Genomic DNA, 23,605 nt, shown 5'->3' on the forward strand with positions numbered 1-23,605 from the left:
TTTTGAGGAGGGATGTGGTTTCTAAATTTTCAGAGTATATCGACCATATTATAATTTGGACATTGTCTATATTTGATATCCCATGGTTTTCTCCATTTGTTCCTGTATTCATAAAAATTAATAACTTTTATTTTTCAGCATGGGAGAGATAAAACGATTTCTAGTATTTAGGATGACCATGTCATCTCAGTACTTTAGTGACAGTATTTATGTATATACAAGCACATTTTAACCAGAGTGATCCATGTCTGTTCTTATAATTCACTATGTAAAATGTTTCTGTATTAAAGACAAGAGCACCTTTTTTCTTGCCATGTATTTTCTGTGAAGAAATGTCACATTGAGATGCTTCTTTTGTTAAAATAGCTAAAAGCAGTATGTGGTTCTCTGGTGTCTTTTATATGGACTATATTAAGACCAATAAATGGGTTAAGTTTTTCCTTTGATACTCTTAATTTCAAATGCAACTCAAGGACAGAAAACATGACAAGAATCAAAATATCTGAGGTAAATATTTTAAAATCTTTTTAAGATTAATGAAGAAAAATGATGTAACATCAATTTTATGGAAATCGTTTCCAAAAGCTAATGTTTAAAAGGTCATATGACCTAGTCATTTACTTGAGATTTTTAATTTTACAAGAATTATGTAAGGTTAATGTTAAGAGACAGTACATATATTGAAGAGAAAGGATACCATCCAGATTTGTTTTATTTTTAATGGAATCACAGGTAGCATTATTTAATTAAAAGTGCCTATTTTCTTGCCTTATCTCCACAATTGCACTTATACTTCACTGATCATTGCTTAGTTGTTTTTGTCATCCTCATGGCAGTGTCTTAACCAAAGGAAGTGCTCAATACAATTCTGGTAAATTGTTCAGGTTTATGGAAGTATCCAATTTCACAGCATGGTCAAAGGTTCAAGGAGTAGTAGATATGACAATGTGGGGTGCATGGAGTAGTAGGAGATAAGGATGAACAAGTAGGCCTATCTAAAATTGTAAAATTTTTTGAAAAAACTAATAAATGTTTTATTCTATATCTATTGGTTAAAGACTTGGAAGCTTTTCTGTCATAGGCTTTACTCGATCAGGTCTGTGATTTAGAAAGTGTTCTGGGTGAGGATTATAAAATAGTTTGGACAAATGAGAGTAGGAAGCAGGATAACCTATCAATAGTGAAACAGGTAACTCATGAAGAGCTGAATGAGTAAGTGGCAAAGGGACAAATTTTAGAGTTATTTTAGAGGCAAAATCGACAGGATTTGGTTGCTACTTGGATGTGACTGATGAAAGTGTCAATGACTTTAAGATACGTGCTGAAATGGGTTGAGTATATATTTGCTCAATTCACATTTAAAAAAATTGGAATAAGTACCTAATACACATTTTCAAGATAAATTACTAGCAATAGTCATACAAACACACATACACACACTTTTTAATTATTATGATAAAAGTCGAGGTTTTGTATTTTGTCACTTTTATGTGCTTTTATTTTTTTCTTTTAATTTTTTTAAACCTGGTGTACTCAGGGATTTTCAGCAATGGAAAAAATGAAACATTTTTTCTAAAACATATATTCGGTTAACTCCTTGGATGAGAGCCTTTTTTACACTAATAGCAACCAGGGGAGAACCTTGATTGTCTCATGTCCTCTCCGCCTATACTTCATCCCTTACCATAAACACAATCATTCTCCACATTGCTTTGCTCATAGTAGGAGTCCGAGAAATATTTAACTAATCTCATTTGAACTCATGGTATACTTCATCATCTAGCATGTTCAATGAAATACAGTGGTTAATAAATGATAGCATATTACCAGTATTCAAATGATTTGAGTACATTACAACGTGCGAAAATAAAACCTTAGTAAATATGAGTCACTTCTATCTACTTCATTGCTTTGGGTTAATTGAAAAGGACCAGTTACCTCTAATGTTGGTCAACAGGAATGCCAATATATAAAGTTCTGCTTACTACAACACAGATAATGAGTTATACCTTGAAATTGTAGGATGTTAATGTTCTACAAATTCTTTTAAGACCCTTGATGATGTTAATGAAATTGATAGATCCTGCTCACAAAAGTCATTTCAAAAAGCATCAGAAGATATGTTATTGCAATGCAGAAACAAGTTTATTTATAGGTATTTTACTTAATACAGATTACACACACTTTATGCACTGAAATAACATCAAATACAACCAATGTTAGTATCTACACATTTTCCAGTTGAAAGATGTTCTATAATCTTAATTCTAATATATTCACGAAAAACTTGTTTAATCCTTTTTGAAAAATTACAGCTGCAAATAACAAAGCAAAAACAAAATTTTTAAAGTGACTTGTAATTGCTCGTGTATTGTCTTTACAATTTTAATGTTCCATAGTTTTTCTTCAATAGTCGTTTTTAGTATTAGGTCCACTCAAAAACAGAAATGATAATAAATTGTACGCATCGCCCAATTCGAAAACTGAACCCATCTACACAAATAGTTCCATGATTGCCTCAATCCATATTTCACATGGAGCTATTTATAAAACTTTACATGTGCTCATACATAGGTAAGTATGTATACATGTATATGTTTACCGTAAATCCATATCTCAGTCTTTTGAGGGAAATATAAACCCAGAAATTTAGACATATGAAAATGAAAGTCTGACACTGTATAGACACTAACAGAGAACTACTTATCTTTTTTTGGTTTCATAGTTACTGAAGTTAATTAAGGTATTAATGCAAAATAAAGACGATCATTTAAAGGATTATTTTGTATATGTTTTAATTATACCAGCTGAGCAGAAGTTGACTATTACTGAAGGAAATTTTATCTTAGCTTTTTTGGGGGCGGGAGAGGGGAAGAAGTAGAATCTACACTGGTACTTATATAGAAAAGCAATTAAAATTATTAATGTATAATTTAATGTTACTGGACCTATGATCATTCAGAAAATGGAAACTTTATGAAGAGAAGTACTGCAGTTATTTTAGAGGCAAACTAATTTGAGTAAAAAAAATCACATAAGCACATATTTAGAATGCACTGAATATGACGAGTTTTATTAAATGAAAGGTGATGTATAAGATGATATAAGAAATACAGAATGATTATAATTTAAAAGTGAGGCATAAGCATTTAAAAGGAGAGAGAATAACATTGTAAATACAGCTGTGTAATCTTTGAATAAGTTGTCTTTAGGTTCACGTTTCACTTTTTTCTGCTAGAAATTTGATAGACATAAATATACACACATATAAGCAAACAAATGTGCTCTTATACCTACTCTAACATATTTCAATCCCACTGTATTAGAATTACGAAAACACTAAATTAAAATATCTCTAGACATACAATAAAGTATATTAATTTCTGGAGTTTGGAACTTTATATTTCTTATATTAAATGAAACAATTATATTATTTTGTATTATTAAATAAAGTTTATATCTTTATGAAATCAAACCATTTTGTCAGGTAGACAAAATATCTTCAAGTTTAGTGAAAAATTGTATTTTGATACCAAATGTTTTAATATCATGTAGACTATCTTAAAAAAATTAGTATCATGATGCCTATCTTAAAAAAAATTCAGCACCTCTCAAATAACTAATTGTTTTTGTGTGAAAAATATAATTATTCAATCTGAACAGAGTAAATAATGTATACAATTTTCTGCAAAAAAAAAGCTCATCCAATACTTAGTTCTGAATGACATAATCCAATGAATAAAATTACTTACTAATGAAATATAATCTCTCATTTAGGAGCTAATACATTCGTTTTCCAAGGTCCATGCAATTCCATTTTGTGTGATTTTCCCACCCTGAATATGAGACTAGGTCTATGTTAACATACCAAGAATCTGGTCAAACAAGTTTGTTTTTGTTTTTGTTTTTGTTTTTTAATTTTAATAACTTCAAAGTTGTGGCACCGAACAACCATTTGAGTTGCATGTTTAGATTACTGGAAATATTTCTATGTAAGGTCACAGTGTTTATCATCAATTCTCTTTAATTATAATGTATCATTAAAAGGATGATCTGTATTGATTTTGAAACTGAGGTCAGAATCAATATGTAACAAAACAAGTAAACATATTTTAAATTTATTATATGGATTTCTGAGAATAATATTTTTTACTGCAGTTGGATATTCATTTACTTCTATCTATCACTAAAAGTATAAGTGGTATCATTTAAAATTTTTATATAATTGAGCATCTAATGAAAACAGTATTTTTGTTATCTAAACTTTTTGCCAAGTATTAAGACAAAAAGAATAAAAAATAATTTTTAACTGCATTTCAAAGATAATAACATCTTATGAAGTAAATCAATGAATAATTAATAAATATAAGGCTCCAGGACCAGGGAGAAAAGTGCAAATATTTCTAGAATACTCACTGAAATACTTCATTATTATTATTATATCAATTTGACTATCTGAAATCTAATGATATGTGATTTTTCACTTGACGAAAAAAGTTTTACACCTAATTGAATAGTACCTATATATGTGTGGATAATTAAATATAATTAATCACTTAAAAGGGACAGATAAATTGATTTTAATTGTGAATATCAAGATTATGAAAAAGGTAAGAATCGGTTATGAGAATTTTTGGAAATAATTTAAAAATTTGGTTATTTGTTCTAAGGGAAATTTTGGCAGAAATTTAGATGGTATTCTTTTTAACTAAAAATGTTTTTTTCATCAAAACTTGGTATTTTTACTGAAGGGAGGTTAGGCTCCTATTGGAGACATGTAGTATGCCTCTGTATTACACTATCAGCTCATCAAACTATATTGTAACATGAGCTTCTCAATCATATATCTATAAAAAGAAAAATATGCATAACAAATAAGTAAATTATCACTATGATAAAAATTTTGCATACATGGTTTATAATATAAAAAGAACAGAATAATTCTGTAATTTTTAAGTGCACCACTTCCAAAGGTTATAGAGTCTTTAAATAAAATCACTGTTATAAAAAATAAACTTACCGATATCAATTGAAATAAAATCAAATAATTTTAAAATTCTTCATCTAAAATCTACCTATTTCCTAAATGTTTCAACAAGTGTGTATTGCATATGTAATAAAAATACAAGCTTATGATTACACTAGAATTTAAAAAACTTTACTTGAAATTCTAAATATCACATAAAACCATGGATGTCATGTATGAACACCCATTATACATGAAAAAACAAATTACACAATAGATTTTTTTTTAAATAGCAATTATATACAACACATACAGCTTTATATTATCATAGCACCTTTGAAGATACTAGAAACCTAAATCTAAATATTTAAAATAAACAAAAACTGAGCTTCACAAAATCTAAGAAAACATGTCTATTACACAAGAGCACCTATAGGAAGCATTTGTGCCTTAAGTTCATGTAAGATTTCTTGTGTGTCCTGTAGCATTTCTGTTGAGATCAGGCTTTATATCACATCTAGCTTGACAAACAATTAAAAATCTAATTAAATAGCGATGAGCTCAGGCATTTTGTGTAGAAATGAAAAGATTAGTAAAGATAATGTACAAAATCATGGTTGACTGAATTTAAATTCAACTTTTCAAAATTATTCTAAAGTATATGTATTCCCATTGATAATGTGGACATGGCGGTCAACAGAGAAAACAGATGTATTCCTAAAATATTAATTAATGGATAGAATTAAAACTGTTCATAATTTTTTTTAAATTTAAAGCCTTGAAAATAAAAATAATTTAAGAAATGTAATGAGTTGAATATCTTACTTCTAAAAATAAACTTTTATATTTAAAGAAAATGAGAGAATTTCTTTCATCAATTTTATTTCAATTTATGCACTGTGGATTTTAATCAAAGAAAATAATACTTTTTTGAGTGTTTGCAGGACGGGACATATACAGTACATTGTAGCTCATCAATCATATAGTCTACTTATTCAGTAAACTAAATTCACTAAAAGCTCCTTTTTCTAAAATCTATGACTACTAGTCTTGAGATTTGCTTTCTTCTGTCTTACTTTATTTACTAACTAAAATAAGAACCAGTGACACAATGAAGGACACTTCATTGGAAATATTTCAGAAGTCTATTAATGCCAACACAAAAGATGGGAAGATATCTGAGTCTTGGTAAGCCAAAAATGCAATAATAATTAAATTTAAAATGCCACCAAATCAACTGAAGAGAAGGAACCGAGTAGGAAAATATATATTTTTCTCTATGGCTTTGTGGAAAAGTAGTTTCAATACTGTCCATATTGTTTTCAAATGGTAATGTTATTTCCTCAAGTATAAACAAAGGACAAATCAAGGGTAGTTAATAATCAAAATCAGAGTCAATTTTCATCTATGGCCTATTTTAAATACAGTTATATTTCAATCATCATTGGTTTATATGGGCAAATTTTTTAGCCTCAAAGAGCAGGAAAGACGTCAATTTAGAAGTTCCTTTCTCACCAAAGTTGTATTTTGAGAAATGGAGTCACAACTTTAACAAAAAAGTTTCTATTTTCATCTCCTGCAAAGATGACATTTTTTAAAGAAATTCTATATATTAAGAAATCTTCATCTTCATATATACAAAGAAGTATATATAAGGAGTTTTAATTATTATAGTCATATTTGAAAGAGTAACTGAAGTGGAAAAAAAATGAGGTATTCTCCTTTAGCTTACAGAGTGTGCAGAAAAGGGAAAACCAAGGTAGTCATGACACAAGGAATTAAAATGCATTTTTTATAATAATTACATATACAAATGGTCATGAAGTCACAGCAGTTTATTATGGAACATTTAAAGTATTGGTACCTGTAGGACATTGACTGTAGGAATATAATAAGTTGACTCAGTTTTGACATTTCTTGGAATGATTAAATTTGAAATAGTTCATCAGAAAAAAAGTGGGAAAGGAATTATAAAGTTATTCTATGTGAATAACTTTCAAAATAAAAGTTTTAATTTTAAGTATTTTTCTACAACAGTGGTTTATAAGTATGTAAGACAATATTGCAATGTACATAACACTTCTCATTACAGGAACAATAGTAACATTTACAGTCATTATAATTAACTCAGTAATGTTTTAAAAGCCAGATAGAAAGTATATTAAAGGAACCTGACATTATCAGAGGTACAAAGAATTTTGTATTAAGTAAATAGGAACACTAAAATTTAACAGAAACCTGTTTAAAATATTATTTGTATATCAAAAATGCAAGGACTACACTAATTTGAAATGCTAAAAAGAGCATAAACTTTTTCTAAATACCTTTACATTAATGAACACTTCAAATAATAAACTAATTAAATATACATACATAATTGACCAAATCCTATTCACGCTTTGCAATATAAAATGGTACACAATGAAGCGTTTAAATGAAAATCCAAGAAACGTATATTACGTCTTGATTTTAAGGGTCCTTTATACTCCCTTTATGTCCCAAGAAATCATGCTTTTGTTTTTGTTTTTGTTTTTGTTTTAATTCTGTTAGTAGTGTTAGTAAGTCAGAAGCAGGTTAAAGAATACAGCAGAAAACTGGACATGTCATTCTTTCCTCAATAAAATATAATTTACAACCTATTCGAAGCATTTAGTCATTTGTGTAGGAAATGACTTAATCGACATACTGTGAAAAATGAGTTAATTTTAAAAGGCAAATTACTCAAAGCAATGAAATATATTCAGTAATTCAATGCCAGAGAAATAAAATAGATCTCTTTAGACGTGACTCTAATATCTTATATTTTCTTGAGTAGTTTCAAAATTGATAAACTCTTCAAAAATATACTATCTAAATCCTTGTTTCTACTCTCTTATGACTGGAGTCATGTTTCATTACAGAAGACATATCAATACGTTTTTTCAAAATATTAGGGAGCATAAAGAACTTTACATTCTCCTTTTGATAGATAAAAATAAAAATAACTCTTTCAGTATTTATAGAAAAACAAAGCATAGTTACAACAAAAATATTTTTTTAATGATTAAGGAAATGGAACGACATGATTACAATCAACATAAAAACCCATTAAGATTATTTTATATCTTTCACCTTTTAAGCAGAATGAGAGTAAGTATAATTTTCTCAACAAGACTACATTAGCGAATTTTTTTTTTAAATAAAGTGTTTTTTGTTGATTGCTTTGGTATTAAAAAATCTCTTGCCCTAGATATCTTTCAGAGGGTAGCTTGGATAGGTCAGCTTCACTTCCAAACTTCCCAAGATGATGTTTAAACTCTTCAGCAATCAGACAGGGAAAGTAATTCCACATTTCATGATTGATATATTAACCATCAGTTTGTACACCAAGACAGCATTATATTACATCACAGTTGTTTACATTCAGAGCAAGCAAAGAGAGAAACAGCATGATAAAATTATTTTATTACACTATACTGTTTCTTCCACAAATTTTAAATTTTGATTGAGAGATTACAGCTAAAGTATGAGGTTCAGTGGGGGCATCATATTTAAGGTGTGTTTTTTGTTTTTTGGTTTTTGTTTGTTTGTTTGGCTTTATAATAAAAAATCTAAATTACAGAATTAAGGATCTTAGCCAAATTTTGTAATCACAGATCACTAAAATTTTTTGGAAGGGGAATGAAATTATGTTGTTCCTAGAAAGTTATATCTCACTGCAGATTTCAATAGTTGATGTCCTGGAATCAGTCTAGGACAAGAAAAATAACATATTATCAAAATCAGATAGCTGTGTTCTTGGAGTCTCAGTTGCCAAGCATGCTACATGGCTAAAATGCACATTACTAAAATATAGATGCACAAAATCAAAGTTACTGAATTTAACAATAGTGAATACTAGTCCTATTCCAATCTAACATAGACTCTTGTTACTACAGGCATGGTTACATCCATGAATTATCTTATAACCGTCCAAACCTTCCACCATTTTTTTTTACCTCATTTCTGAAACTGCAAGGTTATTCCAACTCCAATCACAGAAATTTGTTAGGATTCTTTTATTTATCTTTTTTTTCTTTTCTTATTTTTTTCCTCTCCTCTCCTCTCCTCTCCTCTCCTCTCCTTTCCTTTCTTTTCTTTTTTCCTTTCCTTTTTTTGGGGGGGAGGTGGAAATTGAAATATCTCAAATGCATGCCTAAGATAGTTAGTGATACATAGAAGGCCCTCAAAAAATAGTACTTTCATTTTTAGTTTTCTTTACTTTTCTAGTGTATAGTCTTCACAAAATTTTAAAAGGAGAGCTGTATTAAGCAAGACTTGGTTTGGGCAGTATATCTCTCTTATAAAACAATTATAAAAATTTATTCTAAAATGGTGATATACTTATTGTTTTCCTAGAGTTATTCCAACCAAATGTTTTCTGCTTGCTCTGAAAGATCTTAATTGAAGGTAAACTATAGAATCATCTTTAAATTTCGTGTTTTTCATTTCTACTACAATGTATACAAAACTGACTTTCAGAATAATTCTAAAAAATTGTACTAAAGAGGAGCATCATATTCCCCAGGTGTAAATGTTTTTTGCAATAGAGACACTTCTATCTAATAAATGTTCTATATTTTTTTCTGAACATGTTATAAATATTATAGAAAATATTTGATTCCCCTTTTAAAACATGAAATTTCTGATAAATTGCCTTATATCTTACAGCCTAATAGAACTATTTAATTTCTTCATTTTTACTTTCAGATGAGTAATAAACTAAATGTAAATATAACCTTAAACTCTCCTTTTGAAAATATATTTCTTATTTTGTTTAAAATCATTTGAAATATTTCTGCCTTCTGCTGTCATAATTTCCATAAGGAACAATGAATTTTTATTTTATTTTATTTTATTGCCTATACTGTTAGCATTCTGCAACATCAGTGAATATGAGATGCTTCTCCTAGAATTAATTAGAAATTAAAGAGAATATTGAAAGGGCAAAGAACATTGAAAATATAGTACAAAATATAAAGAATCAGTTTTTTAAGTATCATATTAACCTGCCTAAGTTCACCAATTCTTGTCCAGAAACTATTTAGTAATTAATCTGAAACAACTGTGAATCGAAAACATAAAATATATAATTTATCTATTTTTAGAATGTTAAAAAAAGTCATCTGAGAACTCACTGATTCTAAAATAGTCTTTTTAGCTAATACAAATCTAATGATAAACAAAAAACTTATTCTTATTAGCATTTACTTTTCATATTTTGCCTATCTCATAAAGTTATTTGTCCTGTGTTTAGAAGAAGGTCTCTTAGCTAAATAAAATAAAAGGCCATCATAGAAAATGACATTAATTTTATTGACTTTTTAAAAATTACAAAGTACCCAAAAAATAAAAATAAAAATAGGAGGATATTTGCAAAATACTTCATATTTTCCTTCATCCATGCCTTGCCTACTGTATATACTCAATTAAAATAAGTCTATTTCATAGAATATTCTCATGTCTTCAAATACCAGAATTTGCTCTTTTAACAAACTTCATGAGCCAATCTATAAAAAATGATGATATATGAATGTAATTCAGAACTCCCACCCTTCCTATACATTTTTAAGTGAGCCACAAATTTAGTCCGGGAGAAAGTGCTATTAGGATACACAATATGCATATAATGCTATTCATAAAAGATGCTTTTCTGTAAAGAAATGTTTCCAGTAAACAGGATAATAGCAACAAAAATCAGAAAATGAGAGCACCCTTTTCAATGGTTAAACATAAACAGAAAATATATCTCGAGTAGATGTTAGGCATTTATTATGTTTGTCATTCATCTAATCCACTGAAGTAGTAAAACATGAGGCTCATTCAAATTGTAGAAATAACCACAGTCCTGTAAACTCAATCAAAGCACAACAGAAACTCTCTACAAAGAGACTAGGTTCTATTTTATCATTTGCAATAGCATAACTATAGGTATGCAGTAACAAAAATGTACCCACAACTGAATTAGTATCTTACCTTCACTGTGTGCTTAAGAAAGAAGAGTTAATGTTATTGTATAATTTAACTATGCTAAACTTGATTCTTAAACCCATTTCTTAAAATATGGTAAATTATTTTCATCATTATTTTGAATCCTGATAGACTTTTTAATATTTCTAACTTCAGTAAGAGGAAATCTACATTGACTTTCACATTACTAGCATTTTATTAATCCTGAATAGGTTTCAAAAGCTTTCATTCACTAAAACTGAGATGAGGCCTTTTTCAGAGTTAACACAGACAAAATAATTATCAACAAGTGGAATGAGTTTGAGGAAAAAAATGTAGATAAATTCCATTATTTGATTTTATTAAGAAAGCAACTATATTTAAATCATTTAATTTACTTATGAATTTCTAGACCAATTTTTATTTATGTATTGATGGGATACAGATAAGCACTGTATAAATTTCTGTTTTCAAAAATTTATTGGGTTATAATTATTGTACTCAGATTTCTTGGGTCTTAATATGCCCATGTTTTCCTTTGGGCCCATTAGAGTAAGCAAACATATTTCATTTTCCAAAAGTCATTATCTTTAAGAATGCATCCTGAAAAGATCTGAATACCTTGCATAAATGTACAAATACTTAAATTAACATCTAAATAGAGATCTCATATATATATATATATGTATATATATATATATATAAAATCTCATATATATATTATCTCATATATATAAATATATATATATATATATATATATATATATATATATATTTCATTCTCTGGCTTGAAGATGAGAATGAGTAGCGAGACTTCATTTTTCTAATCCCATTCTTGTTATATTGTGTGAGTATAGATTTTATGAACCAGAATAATGGCGAGTTCCTAATCTGAAAATGACACTCTTTTCATTGTGGGGGCTTGGAGGCCTGGTGGATAGGGAGGATGTCTTGATGCTATTTGAGTGTCTTGGGCAGACACAGATTCTTCCAAGTGAAGCTGGGCTTCTCAAAACCATTAAGACCTACTTATCAGATGCTAAAAAGCTTTACTGTAATGTATCTGGTCCCAATTGTTCCAATCCTTATGCAAACAATGGTAGTGAGAATAGTGCTATGACCCTTATTTTTTGGAGTTTTCCCAGTATATTCTCTAGCAAGAGTGTCATACTGCCATCTACAGACAATATTGGCCCTATGATAATCATCATTCTGACCAATTTTTCCTATAATCAGGAGTTCTCATTTTCTACCAAACTTAAAATGAATCCGTATATCTATTTGTATACTCCTGCAAAATATGATCATTTTGGTAACTTGTTGAGTCAATAGGTTCTATAAAGTTCTACTTCAGCTGAAAGTAACTTAAAAAATTAAGTTAAAAAGGTTAGTTAGAAACTAGAATTACCTACCAGCCTGGTGTGTACAGACACAGGAGTCTTGAAAGTTGTCACTGGATAGCTGCACTCAGAAACACTGTAAGGGTCAGAACTGCTGGAGGAACACTTGGAGATGGAATCGCAGGCCACGAAGGTGTTATCAAGAGGCAGTTCCTGGATGATGTGGTGCTTTGAATTCAGGGGAGTTTCCGGCTGGATCTGGAAGGTAGGCTGTGGAGAGGCAGATTTGTAGTGCCGGGCCAAATCAGGGCTGTCAGGCTTGAAAGTTGTAGGTGTAGTGCCCCAGTTGTACTTGCCAATTGTTTGCTCTTCCAGCTCAATAGGAAGGTCTAGTGTAACGCTGTTTCCATCATTGTCAGCATCATCTGCCTTAGTGTCTTCAATAGTGACAAAGTTAAGCAGCAAGTTCTTAGGGGCATGTTTCTTCTTCTTTTTCTTTTTCTTCATCATTATCATCTGCCTGTTTTCTGGGTTTGGAGTAACCCATTCAGAATTCTGCTTGTTTTTCTGAGCAGCCTTCAGATGTGGTGATTGACGGCATCTTACTACAGCAGTAATGAAAATAACAAGGATGACAGTTATGGTGCCAGCAACAATGGCAACCATGATCTTGACATAGTCACTGGTTGGTGAGGATGCATCGGCTGTCTCAATATTTTGGGTTACTGGTGTTTCAATGTTTTTACGCACCAGTTCATGAATCAGTGTAGCATTGGTCACTGACTCATTCACAAATAGATTGACAATTACAACAGTGAAAAGAGAATCAGGTTGTCCTAAGTCTTTAGCTTTGATTGCCAGTCTGTGTAAACCAAGGTCTGCAATAACACATTTCTCTTTCATTGTAATGTTGCCTGTTATTTGGTCAATTATAAATAGACCTCTTGTGTTTCCTCCAACAATGCTGTAATGAAGTTCTGCATTCATGCCAGTGTCATTGTCAATAGCAACTACTGTGAAGATTACTGTGCCTGGATTAGTGGATGGTAGGACCAATTCATAGGAGTAATTGGAAGAAGGGACAAGGAAAACTGGTTTGTTGTCATTGACATCAACCACATTTATGGTTACTTTGGCAGTTGAAGAATGTGATACCCTGCCACCATCCTCAGCCTTTACATAAAAAGTATAAGATTCTTGTTTTTCTCTATCAAATGAAATATTTGGTCGAATGACACCACTCTGTGGATCAATGGTGAAGTCATCATTCACATCTAAAATGGAGAGAGTGACTGCAGAATTTTCTCCATAATCAGGATCAGTTACAGTGATTAGTCCTACTGTACCATGTCTTGGAAGGTTTTCCGGGACATAGAAGTTATATTCATTGTGAGTGAAAATTGGACTGTTGTCATTCTGATCAAGAACTGTCACTAAAACTGTGGCATTGGTTATTAAGGGTGGTATCCCATTATCCTTTGCCAGAACTGTGAAGGAATATTTTTCCTGTTTTTCTCTATCCAGTTTCTTTACTGCTGTCAGAATGCCTGTACGATGGTCCAGGTTGAATTCAGATGGAGCATCAATGCCTAACAGGTAACTGATCTCAGCATTACGTCCAGTATCTGCATCTGTTGCACTTATTTTTGTCAACTGGGCACCAGGAGAGTTATTCTCAGGAACAGAAATACTTATGAAAGGCTGGGTAAAAACTGGAGCATTGTCATTTTCATCTTTTACTTTGACAAGGAGCATGGATGACTGATTCAAAGGAGGTTTGCCAGCATCTGCGGCCAGTAATTTAATGGCATATTCTCTTGTGGACTCATAGTCAAGATATGCAGCAGTCTCCAGGAGGAACTGATTACTGAATACTGGCCTTAATCTGAAGGGGACATCATGATCTGTGAAGCATGTCACCCTACTATTATGGTCAGCATCCTTATCCGTCACAGTTATGAGAGCAATTTTGGTGTTTAGTGGAGCATTTTCTGAAAGAACCACAGTGCCATTAATTGGATTGATGATATATCTTATGTCAATTGAAGGGACATTATCATTGATATCTGTAACATTTACTATCACCATTGCTCTTGCAGGCATCAATCCACCATCACTTGCCAAAACCAGTAACTTGTGGTTTGGTGATTCCTCCCTATCCAGTGGTTCTTTGATTGTGATAAGTCCGGTAGTGGTGTTGAGGTGAAATAGCCTCTTGGCGATATTGGAAACTAGATTGCTGAAATAGAAGTGAATCTTGGCATTTTCACCTATGTCAGCATCTGTGGCGTGGAGTTGTGTCACTGAAGTACCTACAGGAGCATTTTCTGGTATACTGACTTCAATCTCGTTCTCCTTGAAGACTGGGCGGTTATCATTTGTATCAGCAACATTAACTTGCAAAATAGCAGTACTGGATCTTTGAGGAAAGCCACCATCTTCAACCTTTACTTTCATTACATATGTATCCTTCTCTTCCCTATCTAACTCTTTTTGAACAATCAATTGTGGCATTTTGTCTCCTTCTGGTGTTTCAATGACATCAAGCCCAAAAATACTTTGACCCTGGAAAATACAGAATGACACATTTAACTTATATTATCATGTAATGAGACAATTTTCAATTTTTCAGAGCCACATGATATAAGATTAGCTCATAAATAGATACCAGAAGACTTCAGTTCTAAGTCACAACTCTTCTTATAACTAATATGATGACAAGTAAGTTGTTTCACATCTCTAGGCATTATTAAAATTAAAAAGTTGTGCTAGAAAATGTTCTGAGGGCTTTTTAGGTTGTAGCATTTTATAACAATGAATGTAACTCATTTATGTAAACTATTAATGTTTTCAAAAGGAAGAAGTATGTAGAATTTTAAAAAGAATTATCACTAAGTTTCACATGGTGAATAAAGTTGTAAGTGAATTAACCAAAGTTACTCCAAATGAATTAAAATATTTTACTGTAGATTTTATTTGTTCAGGATGCTTTTTCACTACCAAAAGTAACAATCAAGTATGCAGTATTCACTCAAGACAGTAGCACATATATCATATCTAATAAATACAGCTAAAATCTTTGCTGAAGGCAAAAAATAAAACTCTGCTAAGAATATAACTTTGTGTAAAATATACAGTTTTTTTTTTCTTTTCTTATTGGAATGTCTGTCAAAAATAAATTTTTCTTGGAGATTAACATATTATTTAATTAACTTTTTTTAAGTGAGTAATCACAATGGACCGAAAGTCACATGCCAAAATGTCAAATTGGAAACAGTACTGACATTCTGTTCATGGGCATGAAGTCATATTGTGGGAATGTTTAAAGAACTGTCTTTGGTGGTTGAATCACCCAAGCTGGTTCAATTAATATAAAATTGTAAAATACTTAATCAGTGTACATAGATTCTCTTAGGTGTTACTGCTTATTAGTGCTCAAAGGATCTTACACTTTTAACAAGTCTTTTAAATAGTCAAAAAACTTAACATTGATAAAAGACAATTTATGAAAATAAAATAAAAAAATTAAAACTTCCCCTCTCTGAACTACAATAAGATAAGCTGTGCACAAATAGTGATTCTGCTAGCTGACTTAAGAGTAGTGTTGACTAGCTCTGAAGAACGGATCTATCCAGTGTTACTTGTATCACTTTGATAGAAAGAAATGAGTTAAAAAGCTACTGGAGGTTGTGAAAAAAATTCAGAAAACGACTTTAAGATTCCTTAGGTGATCATTTATGAACCCTTATGATTTAAAAAAAGTCACATGAAGTAATTGATGTGTATTGATTATCTTGTTTTTATTTCATACAACTAAAATGAACATCTTATTAACATTTTATTCATATAAACCAATAAACAATCAGCATTTTCTCTGAATAAAGTATATAGCAAGAGAGACATCTATCCTGTCATATCTACTTACAAGTGTGAAAATTAGCAATCTGAAACTTATTCTTTAACTCTGTATTTTAAGAAAAATATAATTTTATAACAATATTAAATACAAATATAACATTTATTATTATAATTTAATCTAAATAAATGATCGTTTTTTTGTAAAGATATTTCAAAAGGCTTTTAAGGAAAGTTCAAAACTAAATGTCTCATTTATGGGTAGAAAAAGTTTCTAAATTGCACTTCGTAAAAATTCATGGTATATAATTTTGTTAATTTTGACATGCCACTATTTAGTGTCTAATAATTCTTCTAGGCACTGGGGATAGGTAGTGAGTAGGCAAATTTTACTAATGTGATAGGATTTAAGTTCCAGCTAAGATGAGAGAAATTCAGTGACAATCTAAGTATTTAATGATGATATTGATATTAACCATTTTTATTAATTACAAGAATAATCACATTATTAATAAGAGCTACTAAAGGAGATTGTGAAGTATTTTAGGTATTATATAAAGAGAAATTAACATATATAATGTAGTATAAAACAAGTTAAAAAGTTCTTGAATTTCAGACCTAATTGTCTAATTTCTGACTATAATACATCTGGGATAAAGAATATGCTAGTTTTAATTTTCTGTATTTATATTTGTGTATTTTTTACTTGTATATTTATAGTTCAGTCATAAGCATTTGTCTAAATTTTGGATCGACCTTTGCTCTCCCAAACAAATGGAGGCAAGTTTATGTCAGTTGAAATATGCAAGAACAGCATGTTCATTGTCTTTTAATTATTTTATGTAATGTGACAGTAATCTTAAAAAATAGATTTTTCAAATTTTCATGGTGATGAGTTATACATATCAGATAATAGATAAGGTCCAGATTGGTCTTCTGTCTTCTACAACTGCTCTATCCAATACAGTAGTGATTAGCTACAAGTATTTAAATTTAAATGAATTAAAATTAGATAAAATCTAAAAATCTGTTCTTCAATCTCACTAGCTGCATTTTAAGTTTTCATAGATACATGTGGGCAGTGACTACTGCATTGGACAGAGCAGATATAGAACATCTCTATTATTGCACAAAGTTCTATTGGACTGTATTGTTCTGAAATGTCATATTTTTCTTTAACAAAAATCTGTGTTTAATCAGGTGAATGTGTGCATATACCCCTCCCCCCAGTTATTTTAAGCTCTGCATATAACTTGGTTTACATGTTTAAATTTCATATTTCCCAAGAAATTTGAAGAAGAACTGCCTCAATGTAAGATATAAATAATTTTCAACAAAGTATGGTTAGGTATCTAAGTTTGATGCCAAAGTGTGGTACCAACATGAGCTTACTACTATTATTATAGAATGACTATTCCAAGGCTGTTTCTCTGTCTTTTCTCCTTTTGGAATAAAAAAATGACACATAGATCCAACATTCATTTTACCTAATGGCAGTTAGCTCAACTGACATTCACACTCATGTGAACAATGAAAAAACTGAAATCCTTTGTCATCTGTTAGACCATGACATGAGAAATTTGGAAAGGTGAAAAGGGGAAATAAAGATGTATGGCTCCTTAATTCATCACCTCTCTAACTTTAGCATGAACCTGTTCTATATACTGATAATTGACTAGTAGTATGCTGAATTCCAAACTTACTTAAAATTATTCCCCCTTGTTTATAGAAACAAACTCTACCTGAGAAAATTCTTGAATATCTACCTCTCCCAGATGTTCATCCTTTGGTGAGAGCACTAGGTATCACTCCTATATGCGTATCTCTTGGTAATTTATTTAAGCCTTAATACACTAATGGATGTGAGTGTAAGGCAAGATGTCATCAAACTTTGTTTACATGTATCATCTCTAAGGACACAACACTTGAAGATACAAACATATTCAATAAGCATTTGTTAGATGATAAAAATGCAAGAATTGAAAGAATATTCTTATTTTAAAAGGCAAAAAAAGAAAAGGCAGAGTTTGGTTGTTCTTGCTTTTAATTCTCAGTCTCTGTAAACCCATGAAATAGAAATATGCTATAATTGTTGAGTTAAGTTTTTATTTTTTTTAATTTAATAAAACTGTCCAGAAAACAATTTAAGAATTATTCCTCTACTGAATATTTACCCCAAAGACTTGAAAACATATATCTGAAAAGACATTTGCACACCGATGTTCATGGCAGCATTATTCATGGTGTCCAGGACATGGGAAGCAACTGAAGTATACTACAATAGATGATTGGATAAAGAAGCTATGGTATATATATACAATTGAATATTACTCAGCTATAAGAAGAGATGAAATACTACCATTTGTGACAACATGGATGGACCTTGATATCATCATGCTAAACAAAATAAGCCAGACAGAAAAAGTTGAAAATCACATTATATCACTGATATATGGGATATGAACCTAAAAACAACAAAGATGACAATCAAACAGAAACTCATGGACATGGACAATAGACTAGTGTTTACCAGAGAGTAGGGAGGAGGGGGGGGAGGTAGATGGGAAAAAAGAGGTTAAATATATGGCGACAGAAAGAAATCTAACTATAGGCAGTGAACATACAATTCAAAATATAGATGAATTACTGTTGAAAAAATTTAAAATAAAAATAAATAAATTTTTAAAAAGAGAATTATTCCTAAAACTACTTTTTGTGTGTGTTTTAGGGGTAGAATAAGCTACAGTGTCAATCTCTGGTAAAAAAAATTTACAATCTAGTTGTAAACCTTTATTTTCAGAAGAAATGATGACAAGTACTAGTAAGTGGCCAGTGCATTACTTGTTATATACAAAACCCTACATATGGTAAGCCCACATAAGAACAAACAAAAAGAGAAAACTAAAACTCAGAGAAAATAACAGAATATAAATTGGATATAAAACATTATATGTTGATTTTGGATTCAGATATCTTAAGACATTGATCTTCAGACACAAAATTGCAAATTTCAGGTCAGATTAAAAAAATTTATGGACTTTCTAATAACCTCAAGTAATGCAAAAGGCTTAATTGCATTTGTGAGTGATATTTCTTTTTAAATTCAAAAATAGTCTTTTAATTTGCAAACCCATGACAAAAACTACTGAAATAAGCAAGATGTTAAGCTCATCTGAGACTTTAATTTTTTGTAGAGATTTGCAAAATCAGAGAAAGATGCTGTTGGATATGACAAACACTTCCCAAGAGAAGTATTTTTTTTTTATTTTTGTATTTTCATTTTTTCAATTATAGTTGACATGCAAAATTAAATTAGTTTTAGGTATACAACAATAAAGGCCCACTTTTAAAAGGCTACTTCATGAATTCATGATGGCAAATACAAAAGGTGTGTGTACACATGTACAGGCACACACTCTTGAATGCTGAGCCTTTGAAACAGGCCTTGCAGATCTCTGTACCATCAGACTGACAGTGTCAGGGAGGCAGTTTGGTGTTCAGCCTGCAGGTCAGAAGGGAGGTTGGACTGCAGGTAGAGCATTGGAAGTCATTATGTGCTGGCAGAGGTTGACGCATTTCATTCTTTTTTAGGTACCTTTTGTATCCTTCAGCTCCCAGATTCCCTAATTGCAGTATTGGAAATTTATTTTCTCCTTTACTGTATAAAAATTCAGCAGGCATGTTACTCTTTAAAATAAGAGGTTTTGTGATTTTTTTTCCCTATTATTGCACAGTGGTGAACACCACTGCTATGGGGTATAACAACAATTTCAGAGGAAAAATAAAGGGAGATGACATTGTGAAATTTTAAAAGAGGAACAATTTAGAAGTATTTTCATTAATTTCAGGAAGACTGAAGGGTGAAGAGAGATCCTCTAAATGTCTTACAAGAATGAAATCTTTGAAAAGTTTTCGATCACCAAAAAAGAATTGATACGATGCATAGAAAAATGGAAAAGTTAATTGTCCTAGATTTTATTCTAAAGTACATCTAAAGGTGAGAGAATTTCCAAGAACCAAATGGATGAATGAATGAATGAATGAATGAATGAATGAGTAAGCTCTCCTTGAGAGTAAGTTAAGCTCTATGGGAGTCCCTTATCTACCTCAGCCTACTTACAAGTTAATGGATGGTGTTCCTTTAGTGCCTGTGGATCTCCCACTATTCCTAAACCAAAAGTTAAAAAAAAAAATGATAGGTCCAATTTTCCTATTAATTCATTAATTAACTCTGCATTTCATCAAGTGCCACCTAGGAATCGCCAAAAAAAGTATTTTTGCATTTGAAAAAAATGAATAAAATCTATGCATTGCTTAATTAAAAGCTATATTTTTTGCCTACTGTTATGGGAAAAAATTAACTGATCCACTGTACTAAACTTTAACATTTTTGTGTGAGGCAAACATAATAACCACTACACTATGGAAATGTGCTAAACTTTAACATTTTTGACAATGCATGTGCAAGATACCACTTCATTGCTTATTGGAAGGTAATAAATAACACAGCACTTCCAGATCTACAAATCTGGCAAAGATGCCCAGAAAATACCTAGAGTGCCAGTAAACACTAAAAATAGTTTAAAAGAAATTGGATTCTAAAACTGATTAAATAAAAGTTGTTTACTCTGTAGGTCGAGGAATGCTAGAAAAAAGACTAAAAATTTATTTCTGAGGTTTACCCACTGCCAGATTTATCAAGAACCAACCTGATTTTTTTTTTCCATTTTGTTGTTACTGTTAGTGATATACATCTTTGGGACAGTGAAATGCAAGGACAGTTTCAAATGGATAAAACCACAGAGATATATCTATTTTAGAAAACAGTAGGGAAATAAATTTAATATTCACAATACAAATATAATGGATTCTATAATAAATTTACTTTCATTCCATTAAAATTCCCTTTGTTTGATATAGGCTGCCGAGAACTACTGGAGAGAATAATAACTGTTTCTAAAATACTCGACATTGTGGTGTCATTTAGATTCTATAAACTATTTCCAGAACATTTATTTTAGCATTCATTTGTAACATTGTCAATAGAGATACAATAATAAATGGACATGTAAAATCACCTGAGCTGTTAGTCACATATTTGAGAATAACTTTGTCACCAAGTCCTTCCTTATTTTAAAGTTTGTAAGAGAAAGGAGTCACATGTCTAAGAAAACACCTACTCCTTTTGGAATAAATGAATTTACATTAAGACATTAATATCACTGATGTTAATTTTAGCAAAGTCATGCACAGTGTTTAAGATATCGCACATTTATTCTATCTATTGTGATTTAGCAAAGATTATTTAGTAGAACAATGATATTTGTATTATTTCATTTTTTCTTTTTTTTTTTAATGTTGGTCTCAAGCAAAACAATTCCTTCCAATGACTTTTTTCCCCTCTATTTTATTAGGTTTCAACACTAGGAACAGTTTTACTCTCTTTGACAAAAGAGTAAGCACTCTGGAAGTTTCTTGAAAATTATAGCTTTTTTGCACTAAATTCTGTCTTAAAGTATACTCCTCCCTTCAAGATTTTTCTCAGTGATATATGATAAATGTTATCTATTACCTTTCTGATGGCATGTGTCACTGTCTCTATTCTGTATCCTCCATCTGGAAAAATAGTCAAACCACTTGATTATATTATTTAAAATAAGTGCTTAGATTAAAAAATGTCTTAAAGTGTTAACTTAAAACAAAAAATATTTAATTGAAGGTATCAGAGTAGTTATATCCATGAGAACAGATGGATATTAAAACAAATTTATTCATTAGGTTTCCATTTCTTCAGCCTATTCTTCACTTAGATTTGAAAAGCCATATTTTTAATTTCAAAAAAGCGAAAATTTTAAAAAATGAATATGAGATATATAAATGAAATAAAAAGCATAATCTGATTAATTATACCTTTCTAGGAGGAAATCAGTCATTTTTTTACTAGAATTTATAATATTTCAGCATTCTTTTTCTCACTTGTTCTATGTGCTGCTTCTCTCTCTCTCTTTCTTTCTCTCTCTCTGCGGTTTCTAAGACTTGCAAAGACATGACTTGTACTATAAAAATACTCTTTAATATTTGATAAATGTTTAAAATACAAATTAGACTTGATCCCAGAATTGTAACGTTTTACATTTTAATTAAAAAATATTTTATTTTAAGGAATATATTTTTGAGCATGCATTTTATTCTCCCCCGCGCTAGTCCACCTACTCCCACTTCCACCCCTGACCCATGGATGTTGCCATTTTCCCTTAAGAACTGGATCTCTAAAGGCAGGGCATCCCTCCCATATGATTGTGGCGTGTACCCAGGGCCTGGCACACCTGGGGCCTGGCACCCCTGGCGCACTTGGGGGTCCTAGTGCACCTGGGGGGCTTGGCGCACCCGGGGTATGGTCTTCGGCTCCACCTCGGGTGTGAACCCAGGACCTTCTATGTGCAAAGCAGATGAGCTAACCACCACACTATGGAGCCACTCCTGAGCATGTTATTTTAATCACTAACTGCTTTTAACTGAAAAGATGTGCAAAACAAATGAAATCTCACTTCTAATTGTTGTTAATTAGCTCTTTTTCAGCTGCTGTTCCCTTGTGCTCAAGTTAAATGAGCTAGATTCATAAGCAAACAAGAATATAGTATATTGAATTACTGAATACTAGTACTAGAAGGGACTTCAGGTATCCAGCCTTCAATCTCCTTTTACATAAAGAACACTCTGTGAGGTTAGCTGGCTTGCTCATGATCATGCAGCTAGTTTATTGCAGAGCTGAGTTTAAAAGCCAAGTCTCTTGACTTTGAGTTCAATAGTTTTAAATATGGTTAACTCTCAAAAGGGAGGCCTTATTGATGCTGGCAAGAACTATTGTACTGTGAAGAGCTCTCAGGCATGAGACAATCATCAGGAAATCATTACATCAAAAAAGCAAAAACAAAACAAAACAAAAAAAAACTGGTTTTCTTAATCACCATTGAGCCACTAACAAGAAGATTTCTTCCCTACTCCCTTCAAAGCTACTCTACTATCCTAAGGAGTAATAATTAGTGAATAAGGAAACCGAAGAACTATCACTTAAAATATAGAGTGCCGGGACTTCTGGTCAAGATGGCATAGAATGTAGACACTATGCTGGCCTCTTCTAGCAACCACATCAAAATTACAACTAAATTGTAGAACAATCGTAATTGAGAGTCACCTGAGGTCTGGCTGAATGGAAGTTCTACAACTGGGGACACACATAAGAGGATACCTGGAGATTGGTAGGAGGGGCAGAGTTGTGAAACAGGCTGGTCCAACAACCACATGTGGTGGCTGAGAATGAGAAAGATATCTTGGCTACAGAAGTTCACCTGGAGAAGCAAGGGGAAATGGCTCTGCACTGGGACCCACAGCCCAGGGTTCCAGTGCCAGGAAGAAAAGTCCTCACAATCTCTGGTTGTGGAAAACAATGGAGACTGTTGCTGAGTGAGGCAGAGAG

At 31.2% G+C, this 23,605-nt stretch overlaps 1 protein-coding gene across 1 annotated transcript; it reads right to left on the reverse strand.

The window, feature by feature from the left end:
- Positions 1–6,664: 6,664 nt before the first annotated feature.
- Positions 6,665–14,834, reverse strand: LOC120600041 (protocadherin-11 X-linked). Its single transcript, XM_039859280.1, has 2 exons — positions 12,346–14,834; positions 6,665–8,696 (listed from the first exon to the last, which is right to left on the reverse strand). Exons 1-2 carry the CDS (start codon positions 14,785–14,787, stop codon positions 8,652–8,654), a joined length of 2,487 nt encoding a protein of 828 aa, XP_039715214.1. The 5' UTR covers positions 14,788–14,834; the 3' UTR covers positions 6,665–8,651.
- Between the last annotated feature and the right edge of the window lie 8,771 nt (positions 14,835–23,605).

Source organism: Pteropus medius, unplaced genomic scaffold (genome assembly GCF_902729225.1).
Source record: "Pteropus medius unplaced genomic scaffold, Ma_sr-lr_union100, whole genome shotgun sequence".
NCBI classification, from domain to species: Eukaryota; Metazoa; Chordata; class Mammalia; order Chiroptera; family Pteropodidae; genus Pteropus; species Pteropus medius.